Genomic DNA, 19106 nt, shown 5'->3' with positions numbered 1-19106 from the left:
TGGATCCCGAAACCCGGGCATGTGTCTTGACCCCTTGATCTGCAGGCCGATGGTCTAACCACCCAGCCAGGGCTTGCTGTGTTGTTGTTGCTTTTCAGTGCTTTCCATTCCGTCGCATGGTCTATTTGTTAATCACTAAACCAATACTATAAAGTATCTTAATCATTATAGCTTTGTATAAATTTTGATATGTAGTAGGGCAAGTTGCCCATCACATTCTTCTTTAAAATTGATATTTTTGTCATCTAGGAAATTATATTCATTGTCACCGGTGACTTTCACACAAACCGTCAAGAGATTAAGCAGTGTTCCCAAGGTCACAAAGTCAGGAAGGAGGAATCTACCCAGATCTGCTCAAGGCCAGAGTTCCTTCCGCTGCCTCCTGGGGTTCTGCCTTCCCAAGGCCAGGCACATGGCGTTCTAGGCACCAAGAGGTGGATGTCAGAGACTCCCGCGTGGGCAGGCAAGAGAAGGTAGGCAGGTGGGGTGGATTGGGTTTGGTCTCTGCGGTACAGACTTTGCCAGCCAAGAGATGGGGCTTGGCCTTTAACTGGCAAAACTGGGAACAGGCCCTAGCCGCTTTGTCTCAGTGGATAGAGCTTCGGCCTGCGAACTGAAAGGTCGCAGGTTCGATTCTGGTCAAGGGCACATGCCCGGGTTGTGGGCTTGATCTCCAGTGGGGGACTTGCAGGAGGCAGCCGATCCATGATTCTCTCTCATCGTGGATGTTTCTCTCTCTCTCTCCCTCTTCCTTCCTCTCTGAAATCAATAAAAATATCCTAAAAACAAAAAAAAACTGGAAACAAGATTGGAGGGAATGGAGCTGAGAACTCCCACCCCAGGACGGAGAGCCCACAGGTGTCCGTGAGCACAATCTCGTCACTTTTCAGGCTGAGCAGGGTAGTGGCCGCAGCCTGAAAGGGGACCTGTAGCTTCTTTTATGCTGGGGTTGTGGTCGGGCGTTGGGAGGTTTGGGGGAAAGAATCTGGAACCCAGGCCAGATACCCCCCCCCCAAAGCCCCATCCTCCTCCAACCCCTCCCTGCCTGGTTAAGGGGAGCTAATCAGCTTAGGTAGATTAAGGGCTCGGGCTAGCTCTTCCCACACCCCCGCCCTGGGCCCGGCTGGAGGAGGACACCTGGGGGAGGGCGTGTGACCCCTCACCTGGCCCTGGGCCCGCGCCCCTACTTTACGGTGAGTGGCAAAGGCCCCTCCGCGCGCACTGGGGTTCCTTCTCCCCCTGGGCATTTAAGGAGGGCGCTGGCCTGTCCCTTCTGACCCCCCCCCGGACCCGGCCCCCTCCCGGCGGCCCTGACAAGGGGAGAGGGGCAGACAAACAGGGAACCGGAAGCGAAGGGTTGGGAGGTGCGGTGGCTTCTAGACCAGCGGTTCTCAACCTGTGGGTCGCGACCCCTTTGGGGGTCGAACGACCCTTTCCCAGGGGTCGCCTAAGACCATGGGAAAACACATATATAATTGCATATTGTTTTTGTGATTAATCACTATGCTTTGTGTTCAATTTGTAACAATGAAAATACATCCTGCATATCAGATATTTACATTACGATTCATACCAGTAGCAACATTACAGTTATGAAGTAGCAACGAAAATAATTTTATTTTTGGGGGTCACCACAACATGAGGAACTGTATTAAAGGGTCGGGCGTTAGGAAGGTTGAGAACCACTGGTCTAGACCATGCCCTGGACCCCATCTTGTCGTCCAAGCCAGAGGAGGGGAAGTGGAGATACTGGGTTAACTGGGCTTTGAGAAACTGGGGGGTTGCGGAGAGCCTAGGAGAGGGGGGGGGGTGTCTCATCGTTCTCCCTGCTCTGTTCATGCCACAGAAGCGGGCAATGACCGCCGGCGCCGTCCTCGCGGGTGGTCGTCCGGACGCCCGGCTCTGCGCCCCCGCGCGGCGGGCTCCATCCGCTCCCCGCCTCCCGCGGGTGCTGCCCGGGCGGCCTGGGCTCCCGCTGCTGCTGCTGCCGCTGCTGCTCCCGCTCCCGCCGCCGGCCCGCGCCGCCGTGTTCACGGTGGGGGTGCTGGGCCCCTGGGGCTGCGACCCCATCTTCGCCCGCGCGCGCCCGGGCCTGGCCGCCCGCCTGGCCGCCGGCCGCCTGAACCGGGACGCGGCCCGGGAGCGCGGCCCCCGCTTCGAGGTGGCGCTGCTGCAGGAGCCGTGCCGGACGCCGGGCGCGCTGGGCGCCGTGGCCTCCGCGCTGGCCCGCGTCTCGGGTCTCGTGGGTCCCGTGAACCCTGCCGCCTGCCGGCCGGCCGAGCTGCTGGCCCAAGAGGCGGGCGTCGCGCTGCTGCCCTGGGGCTGCCCCGGGACGCGGGCCGCGGGCACCACGGCCCCCGCCGTGACGCCCGCGGCGGATGCCCTCTATGCCCTCCTGCGCGCGTTCCGCTGGGCGCGCGTGGCCCTGGTCACCGCCCCGCAGGACCTGTGGGTGGAGGCGGGACGCTCACTCGCCGCGGCTCTCAGGGCCCGGGGTCTGCCCGTTGCCCTGGTGACAGCCATGGAGCCCCCGAATCTGTCTGGAGCCCGGGAGGCCCTGAGGAGGGTCCAGGAGGGGCCCCGAGTCAGAGGTAGGCTCCCCGCAGGGGCGGCGGTTGATGGTTCCGCTGGCCCGGGCGGATCCGGAGCGGAGCGTCTGTGTCCACAGCGGTGATCATGGTGATGCACTCGGTGCTGCTGGGGGGCGAGGAGCAGCGCTGCCTCCTGGAGGCTGCAGAGGAGCTGGGCCTGGCCGACGGCGCCCTGGTCTTCCTGCCCTTCGACACGCTCCACTACGCCGTGTCCCCGGGCCCGGAGGCCTTGTCCGTGCTGGCCAACAGCTCACAGCTGCGCCGGGCCCACGATGCGGTGCTCACCCTCACGCGCCGCTGTGCCCCGGGCGGCAGCGTGCTGGACGCCCTGCGCAGGGCCCAGGAGCAGCGGGAGCTGCCCCCTGACCTTAATCTGCAGCAGGTAGAGGGACCAGGGAGGAGAGAAGAGGGGGGGAGAGCTGGGGAGGAAGCAGAGGATGGCCAACTTGGGGCAAGGAGGCTGGGGGCAATGAGTCGAGAAGTGGATACAGTCATGGCAGGAGAGGAGGATGGAGTCGATGGGAGAGAGGGGGACGACAACGGGGAGAGAATAACTAGCAGCGCCACCTGCTCCGGAGACTCCTGGGTAGTGTGAACGCTCTGGCCTAGCTTGCGTGGGGCATCCTAGTGTTTTGAGATTGTTTCCCGAGAGACTGAAATGAGACCTCTCAAGCCCAGCTCGCGGAGTGAACCCTAAACTCCAGCGTCTTTGCCGCCTCCAACACCAACAGCCGTGCAGTCCGTAATAAACAGCTGGTGCTCTTAAGAGAGCAGGAAGGAGAGAGGGTGCAGATCCAACCCCCATGCCCATTTCAGAGGTGCTCCCTGGTGGTTTTAACCTTTTGAGAGCCATGACATCTCGTGAGAAGCAGAAAGGTCGTTAGGCGAAGCCAAAAGCTTCCGTAATCATTTAGATCCACAGCTTATTCCTGAAACCAGCTAATACCCAGGATTCCCTGAGAACCCAGAATGCCAGTTCAGACCATCTAGTCCCACCCCATGCATAAAAGGGGGGCTATAAGCCACTAAGCTAGAAGGGAATTTAGATGTCAGTGGGCAGGAAACTAACAACTAAAAGGGCCCTATGAGAGAGGGCTATAAGTGAAGGGGGGGTTGAAATACTCCCCACCCAAATTTGGGGTAGCCCGTGGAGGGGAGGAATGGGAAGAGGAACAGAGGTGGGATGGAGTGAAAGTGAGAGAGAGAGTGGAGAAAGTGGTGAAAAGAAAAAAACCCTCTTTAGTTCTCAGTAAGCAAGGCATCAAGTCCTGTCACGTTTACTTCTAAATCCATCCACTTTCTCCATTCCCACAGTCACTGCCCTGGTTCAGGCCACACCCTCGCTGGTCCAAACCTCAAAACAAAATCTTCCACATGGTCCCTGTTTCAGCACTTACCTGTCCCAGGCCTTTCTCCACCCACCCATCAGCTGGAACTTCAGAAATGTGACTGTCACGCCCCTGTTCAAAGCCTCCGAGGGCTTCTCCTGCAGGATAAACGCAGGGCTCGTCCCACAGCTGACCGGTCTGTGGTTCCTCTCTCTTCCATCTTCTTTGAACTTCAATCAGACCAGCTAGTTTGGTTCCCCTAAATGGGTCCTTCTCTTTTGCCTCTGTGCTGCTGGCTGCACTGTTCCTGCTCTCCTGCACCAGCTGTCTGTCCCTAGATAATTCAGGCCCATTTCCTGAGGGAGGGCCACTCCTTCCAGAAGCCTCTGCCTGGGTTAGGGCCCTTCTTCCTGTCTCCACAACTATCTCAGTTACTGGACCTCACTCATTGTCCTGCCTTAACATCCTTATCTGTCTCCCCAACCAGAGGAAAGATTCCCCGAGACAGGGACTCTGTCTTGTCTACCGATACATGCCTTGTGCTTTACATACTGCCTGGCACTGTGAGAACTGGGACCCTAGAGAGGTTCCATAAGGTCCTGGGGAACGAAAAGACTGAAATAGAAATTAGAAGCTCACCAAAGATGGGAAAGAAGGCTTTTAGGTGAACGGTAGGTAATGATATTAAAAATATATTCAGGCCCGGCTGGCATGGCTCAGTGGTTGAGCATCAACCATGAAGCAGGAGGTCATGTTTCCATTGCAGTCAGGGCACGTGTCCAGGTTGCTGGCTTGATCCCCAGTAGGGGGCGCGCAGGAGGCAGCTGATCAATGATTCTCATCATTGATGTTTCTATCTCTTCCTTCCTCTCTCTGAAATCAATTAAAAATATATTCAGGGCAACCAACAGGAAAAGGAAGAGAGGATCTGTAGGTAAAGGAGAGTTAGAATTCACCAATGGTGAGAAGAGTGAGAGTCCTGAGAAGAAGGAAGGCCCGTGGGGAAAGGAGATGGGATAGCCAATGGGAGAGAGGAAGACATAGACAATAGGATGTGGGGAACCACTAGGAGGTGAGAACAGTCAAGGGCTCGAAGGGTCCCGGGAAAAGATAAGGAGAAGGGCTGTCTGTTTATGGGCCGTGACCCCACACCCTGAGCCCCTTCTTCCCCCCCAGGTATCCCCACTCTTCGGCACCATCTATGATGCGGTCTTCTTGTTGGCGGGGGGCGTGGCGCGAGCTCGGGCGGCGGTAGGTGGCAGCTGGGTGTCCGGAGCAGCTGTGGCCCACCACGTCCAGGATGCCCAGGTCCCGGGTTTCTGCGGGGCCCTGGGCGGAGCCGAGGAGCCCCCGCTTGTGCTGCTGGACACAGATGAGGCGGGGGACCAGCTGTTCGCCACATACATGCTGGACCCCACCCGGGGCTCCTTCCGCTCTGCTGGGACCCCAGTGCATTTCCCTGGAGGGGGCCAGGGGCCTGGGCCCGATCCCTCTTGCTGGTTCGACCCAGACATCATCTGCAACGGAGGTGAGGGCAAACACAGCCTCCACTGGGACAGTCACCAGGCACCTCCCACAAAGTGGGGGCAGACAGTGAACTCTTCCTGTAACTCCTCCATGAGGCCCTTTCAGGTCCTCCTGGGACCCCTCTCTTGCTGAGCCCCTAAAGCCCTCTTTCTGGCTCCCAGATGCTCCCCCTTAGCAGAACTCACGACCTTTCGCTAGTTCCCTTTCTTGGCTCCCCTCCCCCTGTCCAGGAGCCTCCAGGATATGGCATGACTGCTTGCTTCCCTAGAAAGGGTGCCTCTCCTCCGCCAGGTCCTCAGTGTCCCTCTCGCTGCCCCTCCAGGAGTGGATCCGGGCCTGGTCTTTATCGGCTTCCTCCTGGTGGTTGGGATGGGGCTGACAGGGGCCTTCCTGGCCCATTATGTGAGGTGAGTAAGGAAGTGAGGTAAGTAGGAGATGAGCTTGGCTCTCTTCATGCCAGAAAGGCAGCTGTACAGCAGGACAGCAGGCTGGGCCCACTCAAGATAGACGGGAGAGTTTATGTGAAAGGGACAGGGGGGAGGGCTGCTAGAAGGCTGTCATAGTCCCAAGGGATGTCTGGTTTGGGGATGGCTGCCCTCCCCCGAGCGCCATTATCCCCTTCTGGCCTCCTCTCATGCACCTTGGCCCTCTTTGCGGAGATGACCTCCTCCCCCTACCAGGCACCGGCTACTTCACATCCAAATGATCTCAGGCCCCAACAAGATCATCTTGACTCTGGACGATATCACCTTCCTCCACCCACAAGGGGGCAGCTCTCAAAAGGTGGGAGAAGCAGGGAGCCAGGATCCAACTATGATTCCTTAAGTATCTGGTCCCCTGCCTGGGCCAGCCCTCACCCCAACCCCAACTGGAAAGGAGGCCTGGTGTCCGCTCTAGCCCTGTCCCAGGCCTGATGTGTGCACTGAGGGGAACAGGCCCTGTCCTGGCTGCTTCCTGGGCAGTGTGACGCTCCAACAAGAAATGAATGTTTTATAAACTGTCAACTCCTGTGTCCCTGGGAAGTAATGTCACGATCACCTTCCCTAATTACTATTTCTTCCTCTCCCCTCTTTAACCCCCAGAACTCTGCCTGAGCATTCAATATATCCGGGACTCAGAGTATATTTTGACCCCTTGAATTGACCTCTACCCTCCAGGTGGCCCAGGGTAGCAGCCGGTCGAGTCTGGTCGCCCGCAGTGTGTCAGACATTCGCAGCGTCCCCAGCCAGCCTGCGGATAGCTCCAACATCGGCCTCTACGAGGTGAGCCTGAACCCCAATGAGGCTGAGCGCTAACTGTTCCTAGAGTCATGTCATATCCTCAGGAAATGGAGATAGGACCCCCGAAGAGGATCTAGGGAGAGGTCATACATTTCTGAAAGGGAAGCATCTGGGAATCCCTCCTGCGCCAGGATTTTCACTTAGCTGTGATCCAGGCGAGGTGTCCTCAAAGGCCAACCTCAGTGCCCCAGGGGCTAGAAGCCTGCCTGGTGGGGAGTGTGCTGGGACCAGCATGCAGCCTGGTGTGGCCACTGAGAAGATCCCCCACTGTGTTGGGACCCTCTGGCCCTCCCCGCTCAGTGATAAGCATTCAGGTTACTGAAGGGCACAGGCCTCCCAGGAAAGGTAGGGGCAGAGGGGCATCTGGGATATGGCTCCCCAGTCACAGAAAGGACAATTCCAGGACATGGATTGTTCAGGATGGGGAGTTTCCAGACACGGCTACCCATGACTCAAACCAGACTCACGTTTTGACCCCACCTAGCATCTCCACCCAATTCCAACCAGACTCAGGAACAGCAAGCCTGTGAGGGGAAAAGAAAGTCACAAAGGGCCATGAGGACATTAACTATGGGCTCAGCACATCTGATGTTGTGGAATGAGTGGGAGATAATGAGAACAAGTTCTAGGAGAGCTGAGAGAGAGCTCAGCCAATCAGAAGGGGAGGGGATGTTTGAGCTCCAGAGTGTCAGGTCACGGAGAGAATGCAGAGACTGCTGGTAAGTCATGTAGAAGTCATCACGCCATATGTCAGGGCAGCACTATGGTCACTTGGGGCAGGTTATTCTTCACTATATTGGGCTACCTTGTGCCTTAAAGAATGTTGAGTGTTTCCTTCTCTGGCCCTTTTTACTAAACATAGCCCTCAGTGTTGTTGTTGTTTTTAACTTAATATATATATATATATATATATATATATATATATATATATATATATATACATATATATATATATATATATATATATATATATATTCTTATTGATTTCAGAGAGGAAGGGAAAGGAAGTGAGAGATAGAAACATCAATGATGATAGATACTCATCCATCAGCTGCCTCCTGAACACCCCCAAGTGGGGATCGAGCCCACAACCCGGACATGTGCCCTAACTGGAAGAAATCAAACCATGACCTACTGGTTCATAGGTCACTGAGCCACATCGCTGGGCTACCCTCAGTTTCTGCGACAATTAAAAATGTCTTCACTTTTCTTTCCAAATGCTTTTTAGGGGTCTGTATCAAACCCCCAAATTCTCTTCTTGTCCAAATCCCTTATCAACAGGCAAGGCCAGCTACAAGGTCTAGGGCAAAATAAAAATGAAGGGCCCCTTGTTCATTCAAGATGACAACAGCAGATCATTAAACCAGCTCAGGCCTACTGAGCGTGGGCCCCTGTGTGACTGCATATGCTGCATGCCCATGAACCAGCCCTGCCATCAGCTGGGGCCAATGGGGCCCAGGGCCTTGAGGAGAGCTGCCTAAACTTCACCATTAGTCTATAGTAAAGCCTGATCTACCCAGACTGCTGACTCCCACCACAGTGCTCTCATGGCAACAGATGGTGATGAAGGCTATGACTTCAATGACATTTGTGTTGGCAATGGCTAGCTTAATAGGACTCTTGGTGAGCACATCTGGGTGGTGAGACAGTCTTTCAGGACTTCTGCACCTCTTACCCAGGGGTGGCTCTCACCCAACTAGCTGTCAAGTGGATTGGGAGGCATCAAAGCCAAACTCCTGGCTCCTGACACTCTTTGTCACATGGAAAATGTTCTGGGACAGTGGAAATGGGGGCTCTAGGGCTCTTTGCATCATGGGTTTTTAAGAAACTGAGTTCACTACTCATATTTCTGCTCCAGGGAGACTGGGTTTGGCTGAAGAAATTCCCCGGGGATCAGCACATAGTTATCCGCCCAGCAACCAAGACAGCCTTCTCCAAGGTAAGAGTTGGGCCCATGGTGGGGTATGGGGTGGCCATCATTTCTCTTTTCTTGCCTTCTCTTTGCAGCTGGGCACAGAGGTAGGCCCCAAGTGGAGAGATCAAGAGGTCTCAGTGGAGTGCCCCCTCCTCTCTAAAGCAGGTTTCCCATTATGCTCTCATAACACCAGTTATTTCCTTTGATGTGCTGGTCATAATTTGTAACTTTATGTTCATCTGTGTGCCCAATTATTTCCTATCTGCCTCCCTCTCTAGATGGAAAGCTGTGTGAGGGCTTCCCCGAGCCCGCTCCATTATATTTTCAGCACCCAGCACAGTGTCTGGAACATCAGAGAGACCCAATGAATGTTTGTTGAGTGAATGATAGAAAATGAAAAATGGGTTTCCAGTTCTGTCAGCTCATTCATGCAGAATGGCCTGGTTGATGCATACTGAGTGAAGTGAAAAGTTGGCAAAGAGGCTATAAAATGGCTTATTCTGGTCCCTCCAACCTTAATGCCCCCCTTACCCCTAACACCATGCAGCCTTGGCCTGGCCTCCTCCCCTGATGCCTCCACAGAAGCTCTTGGTCACGGCCGCAGAGTGACTTAAGTGGGCTACTTGTATGGGTCAACGGACTACATACTAGTAAATCACTACTTAATAACAGCAGGCAGGCATTTAAGACGAAAAGAAGCCCTTCATTGAACCAAAGGAAAGCTAGAAAAGGAACCAGTCACCTGCTGGCCCCATTTCCCAGCATGCCCAGTGGCGAGGGCCTCTGTCCTGCTGAGTGGGTGTGGCCTGCTTGAGGGCTCTCTGGGACCACAGCTTGACTACTCAGCCCCTACTTCTAGAACTTGGGGAGGAGGGTGGGCGTCTCAGGCATAGCTGACTCCCCAGTACAAGCCTTTTCAGGTGTTGTTTTTGTTTGTTTGTTTGTTTGTTTGTTAAATATAATCTTATTGACCTCTGACTTCAGAGAGGAAGGGAGAGGGATGGACAGATAGAAACATCAATGATGAGAGAGAATTACCGATGGACTGGCCCCTGCACACCCCCTACTGGGGACGGAATCCACAACGTGGGCATGTGCTCTTGGCCGGAATCAATGCCAGGACCCTTTGGTCTGCAGGCCGACGCTGTATCCACTTGGACAAACCAGCTAGGGCCATTTCTGGTGTTTTATTGAAAGCAGTGCAGCTTCTCCCCGGTTCTTCCCTCAAAGGCTGTTACATCAGAAGGGGCGGGTGGTGGTGCCGGCGGCTTCTCCTTCATGAGGTGTTTCTCCTTGAGACATGGACCGTTCCAAGTCTGATGGCTAATAAATCAGAACCTGCCCAGATCCCGATGCCCGTGCAAAGGTGTCTTTTCATCCATAACTTTAAACTAAGCCCATACTCAGTCTCTGAACGGCAGCCTTTGAAGATGTCTTTTTCGGAGAGAGAAGCTGTCTGTAGAAGAAAGCCCTTCCATTCACCACTATCGTCCCATCTTCACAACCAGACCTGAACAACAGCCTCCTTCCCACCTCGCTCCCAGGGCAAATGCCTGTTAACTTCCTTCCCCACCCCCCACCCCCCTGCCCCCAGCTCCGGGAGCTGCGGCACGAGAACGTGGCCCTCTACCTGGGGCTCTTCCTGGCGGGGGGAGCGGACAGCGCCGCGGCCCCCGGGGAGGGCATGCTGGCCGTGGTCTCGGAGCACTGCGCCCGGGGCTCCCTGCACGACCTCCTCGCCCAGAGAGACATCAAGCTGGACTGGATGTTCAAGTCCTCCTTGCTACTGGACCTCATCAAGGTGTGCGGGGAGCGGGAGGTGCAGAAAGAGGGGTGCGGGGGAGACAGGGCAGGGGAGCGGGGCTGAAGCGGCCTCTCACCCCACCCCGTCCAGGGAATGAGGTACCTGCACCACCGAGGCGTGGCCCATGGGCGACTTAAGTCCCGGAACTGCGTGGTGGACGGGAGGTTTGTGCTTAAAGTCACCGACCACGGCCACGGGCGACTCCTGGAAGCGCAGAGGGTGTTAGCAGAGCCTCCCAGCGCGGAGGGTAGGACGCCCTGGCTGCCCCTGGCGCGGACGAGCAGCCCCGGGGTCCCCATCATTTCAAGGCCCTTCTCTCCCTCCGCCTTCGCTTTTTCTCCATCTCTCATCTACTGGAGGCGACTCCTGCTACGGAAAAGGCCTTGTGACCTCTAAGATGAGGGGGGCGGACGGTGACGTCCCAGAGGCGGGGCCTTATCGGGGCGCAGACTCGTCCCTATCCTGGCGACAGGGTCTGTTCCGAGTGGGACGGAGCCTAAGGGCCGGGCTTGTGCCCGGGGCGGAGTCTTCTCGGGGCGGGGCTTGTGCCCAGGGGCGGAGTCTTCTCAGGGCGGGGCTTGTGCCCAGGGGCGGAGTCTTCTCGGGGCGGGGCTTGTGCCCAGGGGCGGAGTCTTCTCGGGGCGGGGCTTGTGCCCAGGGGCGGAGTCTTCTCGGGGCGGGGCTTATGCCCAGGGGCGGAGTCTTCTCGGGGCGGGGCTTGTGCCCAGGGGCGGAGTCTTCTCGGGGCGGGGCTTGTGTCCAGGGGCGGAGTCTTCTCGGGGCGGGGCTTGTGTCCAGGGGCGGAGTCTTCCCGGGGCGGGGCTTGTGTCCAGGGGCGGAGTCTTCCATGGGGCGGGGCTTGGTGCAAAGGGCGGGGCTTTTTCGGAGACCCGCTGCGGGTGGTCCCCCCTGGTGAAAGCTGCAGCCCGCCGGGCCAGCCTCAGGCTGGGGGAAGGGAGGGGGGGGGTGTCTGTCCCCAGTTCCCCCAAGGCCCTCCGCGCGCCCACGCCTTCTTCCCCGGCCCCAGACCAGCTGTGGACCGCCCCGGAGCTGCTCCGGGACCCAGGCCTGGAGCGCAGGGGGACGCTGGCCGGCGACGTCTTCGGCGTGGGCATCATCATGCAGGAGGTGGTGTGCCGCAGCGCCCCCTACGCCATGCTGGCGCTGACGCCCGCGGGTACGGCCGCCCCTCGCGTGGGGTTTGGGCTAGAAGGGCCTCCTGCTACTAGGCAGAGCCTGGCCAGACCCGGCCTCGCTCTTTTCCGAAAGCCCAGTGCTGAGACGTCATTATGGAGGCCTCGCTTCAAGCTGGGGGCTGAAGGGGCCGCGCAGTAGAGAGCCCAGCCTCAGGACAGGCAGGGGCGGCTCTTAGGCGCCAGACTTCAGTGGCTTCCTCCGGCCTGATCCTGGGCTCCAAACTGCTCCCCAACGGATGGAACAGGCTCCTCTCCGGTTCTTAGGGGCCTATGGAGGCGGCAGGGTCGGGGGGGAAGTGGGAAGAGAGCAGTTGAACATGGTGCAAATCCATGTTATTTACCATCTATAGGACGCAGCAAGCTACTCGATCATCCTAGCCCTCACTTCTTATGTGTAATAAATGGTAGTCTCTGTCACCTTACTGCCCCCTGCCCCCCGGGGGTTCAGGGTTCCCTTGTTGCGCCCAGCAAATCCCTTCCCCACTTACCAAAGCTCTGATTTAAGGGACCCCCTTCTAGGCCCCCCATCTTGAGCTTCCACGATCAGGCTTCTGTTCTGGTGCACCCCCTCTCACGGTCCCCTCATGCCTCCAGAGGTGGTGCAGAGGGTGCGGAACCCCCCTCCGCTGTGCCGGCCCTTGGTTTCCGTGGACCAGGCACCCATGGAGTGCATCCAGCTGATGACACAGTGCTGGGCAGAGCAACCGGACCATCGGCCCTCCATGGACCGCACCTTCAGCCTGGTTAGGGACTGGGGTTGGGCAAAGGCTGGGCTGGCCACCTGTCAGCAACATGGGGAGATGCAGGAAGGCAGGCTGGCAGGACCTCCGACTGCCCAGGCTCTTCCTAAGGGGCAGCCTGAGGACTGGGCTTTAGGTGGGGGCAGAGTTAGAGTGGGGGCTGTAGAGACCTTTGGAGCCTGAGATGGAGCTGTGGGTGGGAGAAATATTTGATTCAACTCAATATTTATTGATAACTAAATGTGGCAGAAAGACCCTGGGCCTGGGAATTGGCGATGTGGGAGGAGCCCTCCGCTGAGGATGGATTGGTTTCAGTGCTCTGTCAATTACTAGCTGAGACCAGCTGACCTTATGGGACCTCATTTCCTGTGCGCCTACTACTAATGTGCCAGACACAGTGCCGGGCATCCTGGGTGTGGGAGGGGCTTGATGAGTTGACGATGAATGAATGGGTGAGAGAGAGAGAGTCAGGCATAACACAGCCCCATGAGAGGGCCAGGGCAGCCAAGGTCCTCAGCAGCCACACCAGCTTCCTCCTCCGACTAGTTCAAGAGCATCAACAAGGGCCGGAAGACCAACATTATCGACTCCATGCTGCGGATGCTGGAGCAGTACTCCAGCAACCTGGAGGACCTGATCCGGGAGCGCACGGAGGAGCTGGAGCTGGAAAAGCAGAAGACAGACCGACTCCTCACGCAGATGCTGCCTCCGTGGGTGCCAGGGGGGGAAGGGTGGGGAGGGCAGCTGCAATCCAGCCAGACTGGGGCGGCCTCCAGGTAACCGCACCGCGGCCACCCCTAGGTCTGTGGCCGAAGCTCTGAAGATGGGGACACCTGTGGAGCCCGAGTATTTCGAGGAGGTGACACTGTACTTTAGCGACATCGTGGGCTTCACCACCATCTCCGCCATGAGTGAGCCCATCGAAGTAGTGGACCTGCTCAACGACCTCTACACGCTCTTTGATGCCATCATCGGCTCCCACGATGTCTACAAGGTGGAGTGTGCAGGGGACAGGCCCTTCCTCAGGGTCCCCGGCTTCCGGCCCCGCCCTTCCCGCTCAGCCCCCCGGCCACCAGCCCAGTCCTCCTTCCCAGACATCCCCTCCGGCCAGTCCCCAGCTCAGTCCCCCAGCTCGAAGGATCCCCAGTGTCTCTGCGTTTAAACCCAGTGTAGGCCTCCGGACAAGGGACAGTCACTTGGGGGGGGCGGGGTGCTCAGTACTGAAATCCTGCACCTCCCCCTCAGGTGGAGACCATTGGGGACGCCTACATGGTGGCCTCCGGGCTGCCCCAGCGGAACGGGCAGCGGCACGCGGCAGAGATCGCCAACATGGCCCTGGACATCCTCAGCGCCGTGGGCTCCTTCCACATGCGCCACATGCCCGAGGTGCCCGTGCGCATCCGCATCGGCCTGCACTCGGGTGAGCCCGCCCGCCGGCGCTGGGAGCTCCCCCTCCCGCCCGGCTCCGGATTCCCGGGCAGGAGGGGGGGCGGGGCGCTTGCCGCGAAGCTACCTTTGCGTGCAGGCGCTCCGTTGCAATGAGGGGAGCTGTAGCTATTAGGGTACGCTTGAGAGTATGTCCTTGGGGCAGCCGGTGGAGATTATGGGGTGCTAAACCCCCCCTAGGCCCGCGGCGCCACCCAGCCGCCAGCTCCAGCCCCGGCCCCTCCTCCCCACCAACCCCGCGTCTCCGCAGGCCCGTGCGTGGCGGGCGTGGTGGGCCTCACCATGCCGCGGTACTGCCTGTTCGGGGACACGGTCAACACCGCCTCGCGCATGGAGTCCACGGGGCTGCGTGAGTGCGAGGCGGCGGGTGGGGCCGCGGGAGGTGGGCCGACGTCGTGGGGTCCCGGGAGGAGCCGGCCAGGGGGAGGACGCGGGAGTGGAGCCAGGGTCATCGCGGTCTCTGTCGCCCCAGCTTACCGCATCCACGTGAACGCGAGCACCGTGCGCATCCTCCGCGCTCTAGACCAGGGCTTCCAGACGGAGGTGCGCGGCCGCACGGAGCTGAAGGTGAGGCCGGCCCGCCCCGCGCTGCGCCCAGGCGGGAGACACCGCTGGCCGCGCCCGACCCGGGTCTCCCCGGTCCACGTAGACCTCGGGATCCACCCGCCCTCGCCCCAGCCCGCCTGAGTCCTCCCCTCCCCGTGTCTTCCCAGGGCAAGGGCGCGGAGGAAACGTACTGGCTGGTGGGCAGACGCGGCTTCAACAAGCCTATCCCCAAACCGCCAGACCTGCATCCGGGGTGAGGAGCCGTCATCCGCTGGCGGGCGAGCTCCGAGCGAAGGGCGCGGCCTTTCTCCTTGCCCCGGGCCCAGTGCCTGACCCCGCCAAGCAGCAAGACCTGGGCCCTGCCCTCCCAACTCCCATTCCGACCCCTGAGGCCTCCCTCTCCCTGCAGGACCAGCAACCACGGCATCAACCTGCATGAGATACCCCCTGAGCGGCGCCAGAAGCTGGAGAGGGCGAGACCGGGCCTGTTCCCGGGAAAGTGACGCCGGCTGGGACAGGTGCTGCCCCTTGGCTCCCTCTCCCCAGAGTCCAGGGGCTGCACATCTCTGGGAGATGCCTCCGGGGAACCGGCGCCTCTTTCCCAGCTCAAGGACCAGCCCTGCCTGCAGCTTCCCATCCAAGCCAGTGGGCCTGGTTTCTCTCTGCCTTAGGGAGGCCAGGCTGGTTCCTAAACCCAGAGCTTTCCCCTGGGAGGCGAGCACCAGCCACACAGATTCTGGTAGGATAGGTCTGGAGTGGTCCAGGAACTCAGACTTGGGACTCCCTGTAACCATGACCTTCTGTGACCTCTCCTCTGACCACCTCTGCAATAACCAGCCCTCCACCCCCACCCCCACCCCCACAGGCTGTGCCCTGCTCAAGAGACAGAACTCTAGGGGGCAACATTCACCAGAGGACGGATGACTGCAGAAGCCCATCCGGCCCCCACCCGCCATCAAGAAGCTCTGACCCATGACCCTCCCCTTCCTGGGTGAACCCTCATGATTCCTTTCCACGATTTCCCCTGACACACTCTCTCCCCTCAGGTTACCCCCAGAAGGTCCTCGTCCTGACAGTTGCTGCTGTAGGTGACCAAATCTGCCTACTACCCGCCGGTGGCTTCTGTGCAGCTTTTCGTCAAAGGATTCTGGGCCTTTGAAGATCTGGTTGCCAACCAGCTATGTGACCTTGGGAAGGTCTCGTCCCTCTCTGAGCTTGGGTTCCCCTCCATGGTGAAATGCGGAGTGGCCTAGGTGGGGTCCACACCCCTGGCTCTGACGGCTGGGTTTTAGAATGGTTGGCCTTGGGATACAGGGCACTGGGCATGTGACCTCCAGCCCCAGTGACCCTGAGACCAGCAGGATGTTGAGATGGGGGGGGGGGGGGGGCGTTCCTCCACTTTCCAGGGCTTCTTAAGGCACCAGGAAGGAAGTTCTGGGATTGGATGCCCCAACCCCAGAGAAGGTGACCTCCTGTCCCACCAGAATAGGGGATGTCACACAGGCTGAGGATGTGAGGGCTTCTGTCATTCCCTGCTCCATCCCCCACCAGTCAGGAACTGGCTCCTGCACTTGTGAGCATAACCACATAACTTGCCTAAGTGCAGAGAAAAGCTTGCTTCAAGGCGCTGGAGAAAGAAAAGCAAACCAACTGCACCAAACCTTCACTCACCAGAACACCCAAGGGATAGTAGTGTTCTCAACTTAACTGGCAGCCAACCCCATGCTGGCAAGTCCCTGCTGAAGCGTCTTTTGTGGCGCTCTGATGTTCCAGAGCATGGGCCCCGGCATGTCTGCCTGGATGTCCTTCCCCATCGCTGCAGACCACGATAGAATTTAGCAGGTGCGGCGGGCACCCAGGCTGCCACTCTAAGTAGTGAGCATCCAGCCCCTGGAAGTATGCAAGTAGAACTGGAGACACCATTGACCAAGGACGTAGCCAGAGGGAATTCCTGGGTGGAAGGATGAACTAAATCCTCAATATGCAAAGTGTGGTTGGTGGACCAGCAGCAGTGACATCACCTTGGAGTTTGTTAGAAATGCAGAATCTCAGGCCCATGGAACTAATGATCCTGGGATCCCTAATATTCCAGAATCTCTAAGATGTCCTAAAAACCAGGCTAGAAACTAGCCTGAAACTTTTCTGATTGGCCAATGGGGTGATTTTTATTTTGTTTGAGTTAACATTTTAAAATCAAGAGATACCACATTCAGCCCTAGCCGGTTTGGCTCAGTGGATAGAGCATCAGCCTGGGGACTGAAGGGTCCTGGGTTCAATTCCGGTCAAGGGCTTGTGAGCCCGAGTTGCAGGCTCTTGCAGGCTCGATCCCCAAGGGGATTCTCTTTCATCATTGATGTTTCTATCTCTCTCTTCCTCTCTGAATCAATAAAGATGTATTTTTTAAAAAGAGACACCACATTTAAAAATATATATACCAAATTTCTCTCTCCTCTGAAATTAAAAGCCCTGCAGAGGGCAACTGCTGGCTCTGCTGGAGCTAAAGAGCAACCGTTCCTCAATCCGAGCTTCACCCTTCAGTTCTCACGGTCCCCATCACTCCCTGTGGACTCCGAGACACCAAGACTCTCTGAGCATCTCTCCTGTACTTGGCTGGCGCCTGCAGGCATTTGATCTCAGGACTCCTAGTGTTAGGATTGCAAGTGCTCCTGGAAGTTGCTTTGTCTGATTTGTAAAATCCTTGAAATCCACAAGCTTAGTGGTATTGCCCTCCTTCCTAAAGATAGAAAATCTAAAGTCCAGCACTTGTAGGTTCTGGTTCCTCAAGGTGGTGCTGCTATAGTGAGTAATTTAGTGCATTTTAAAAAACACACATTTTAAACAGAGTTTGGAGATGATGAATTAAAGATTTTGTAAAAACCTTGATACGCACACAAAATATTTTTCAAATTATGTACATTTTAAAACGTCTCTCTTCAGATTTTCTCTGTACTTAGGTCCCAGGGATTGAGGGCAGATTCTGCATTGCTGGTGCTGGACCTGACAGTGTGGATTTCGCTCTCACTCCCCTGCCTCTTCCCTCCCTTCCCACCCTCTCCTTCCTCTCTCCCCGCTGTGAGGACCCTGGGTAGCTAATGGCCTGTGACTAAGTGAAGCCTCAGGGAAGAGTTAACCTGGGATTGGTGCAGGGGGATTAGTGTGGGTTGGCTGGGGCAGTGCATTCCCTAGAGGAGGACGAGGAGGAGCAGGAGGAGGAGGAGGAGGAGGAGGAGGAGGAGGAGGAGGAGGAGGAGGAGGAGGGAAAGCGGGGGCCCAAAACTAGGTTGAGGTAGAAGTGGTGCAGGCAGGGCTGAGCAGGTCCCTTCCCACCCTCAACTCAGCCTTGTTACCAGGCCTCCATCTCAAAGGAGCAGATGTGACTGGGGAGGAGCCTGGTAGAGGAGAGTCCTGTCCTCAGATAGGACAGCTTGGGGACCACCCACCCCAGAGCTCACAGAGCTAGTGGAAGAAGAGAAGGGGGAAACAATTAAGCCTGCCTCCTCTCTGCCCCTCAAGCCCTCTTTCTCTATCCCTGACTCTCCCTCTCCCGGGCTCCCTGTCTACCTGCCTCTAGGCTCCTCTTTCTCGGTCCCCAGGTCCCCTTTCTGCCTGGCAGTTTATCCCTGCCTTTCTCTGCAGTTCCCCCATTTCTGTGGAACCATTTTTCCTGGACCCAGTCAATATCCTGTAGCTCTGCTACCCCCTGACTCAAGTCCTCTCCACCTACTTACTCCCTCCTGTTGTTCCTAGAACCAGGGCAACTCTTAGCCCAGAGAGCACCTGGCTTGGTCATTAGGCACGCCCCGCCTTCAGATGTGCTCACACTACCTCTGCCAGCTGGTCTGTGCCAGGAGCCCACACTTGGGACTGACTCCCCTTTGCAATGGCTCTGTAACCAGGACCAGTGATGGCCACAGCAGGGACCTCCCGCAGCTGCTGCTCCTGGGGTCTGGGCCCTGCTCCCCATCCCCACCTGCAGTAGACACAGGCACCCGCTTTAGGCGATCTGTGATGCTGCATTCTGGGGCTTTGCTCACTGGATCCTCTGGGCTGTGCACTGTGGGCATCAGGCCAGGTGCAGTGGTGTTGGGTTTTGGGGGTGGGGTTTGGGGTTGAAATAAAGGTGTGCTTTCTTCCATTTCATGTTGTGTGGTCTTTTGGCCTGGGTGGTCTGAACACCTCATCCCTGGAATGTTCAAACCTGGCATTGTTAGGGAGGGCTTCAGATAGAGGTGAACCCCAGAGACGGCATAGGCAGGGGGAGGTGAGCCAACAACAACACCCCCCAGAAACTCCTCTGCTCAGGGGGTCTGCTCTGAGGGGGCCAAGTAGGAAGCCTCAGGCCTTTTAGGCTTATAGAAAAGATCAGGGTGTCTGAGGCTCTGGAAATGGGTGGTGTGGCCTCATCCCTTGGTCACAGACAAGAGAGAGGAAAGGAGAGACGGGCAGAGCTTGCCTGTGGCCATGACATGTGACCCATGACCCATGAAGGCCAGAGGTCAAGACTGAAGGAACAGAGCCCCCAAATGGGGAAGTGAGGTCCATGGGTCTCTGGGCAGGACCTCGCCAACAACCCATATTCCACCTCTGACCCCTCAAGAGCCTGCCACTGAGAATGAGAGCAGGACAGACCATCCCAAAGCCACCGACGTGTGACCAGCCCATTGGTTATCCATTTCCTTTTGGGCCCAGCTGTCCCGGCCTCGAGCCTACTGTTCCTGACATGATGACTCATA

The 19106-nt window shown here is 57.6% G+C and overlaps 1 protein-coding gene across 1 annotated transcript; it reads left to right on the top strand.

Moving 5' to 3' along the window:
* Positions 1–1855: 1855 nt before the first annotated feature.
* GUCY2D (guanylate cyclase 2D, retinal) lies at positions 1856–17573 on the top strand. Its single transcript, XM_059668696.1, has 19 exons — positions 1856–2591; positions 2669–2973; positions 5096–5447; positions 5769–5853; positions 6127–6229; positions 6604–6708; positions 8585–8665; positions 10236–10442; positions 10536–10692; positions 11473–11622; positions 12236–12384; positions 12928–13091; positions 13183–13375; positions 13627–13801; positions 14078–14176; positions 14300–14394; positions 14541–14626; positions 14783–14891; positions 15420–17573. Exons 1-18 carry the CDS (start codon positions 1856–1858, stop codon positions 14874–14876), a joined length of 3336 nt encoding a protein of 1111 aa, XP_059524679.1. The 3' UTR covers positions 14877–14891; positions 15420–17573.
* Positions 17574–19106: the final 1533 nt, after the last annotated feature.

Source organism: Myotis daubentonii, chromosome 16, assembly GCF_963259705.1.
Source record: "Myotis daubentonii chromosome 16, mMyoDau2.1, whole genome shotgun sequence".
NCBI classification, from domain to species: Eukaryota; Metazoa; Chordata; class Mammalia; order Chiroptera; family Vespertilionidae; genus Myotis; species Myotis daubentonii.
Note: the sequence above shows the minus strand (reverse complement) of the source record. Positions and strands in the feature narration are given on the sequence as shown.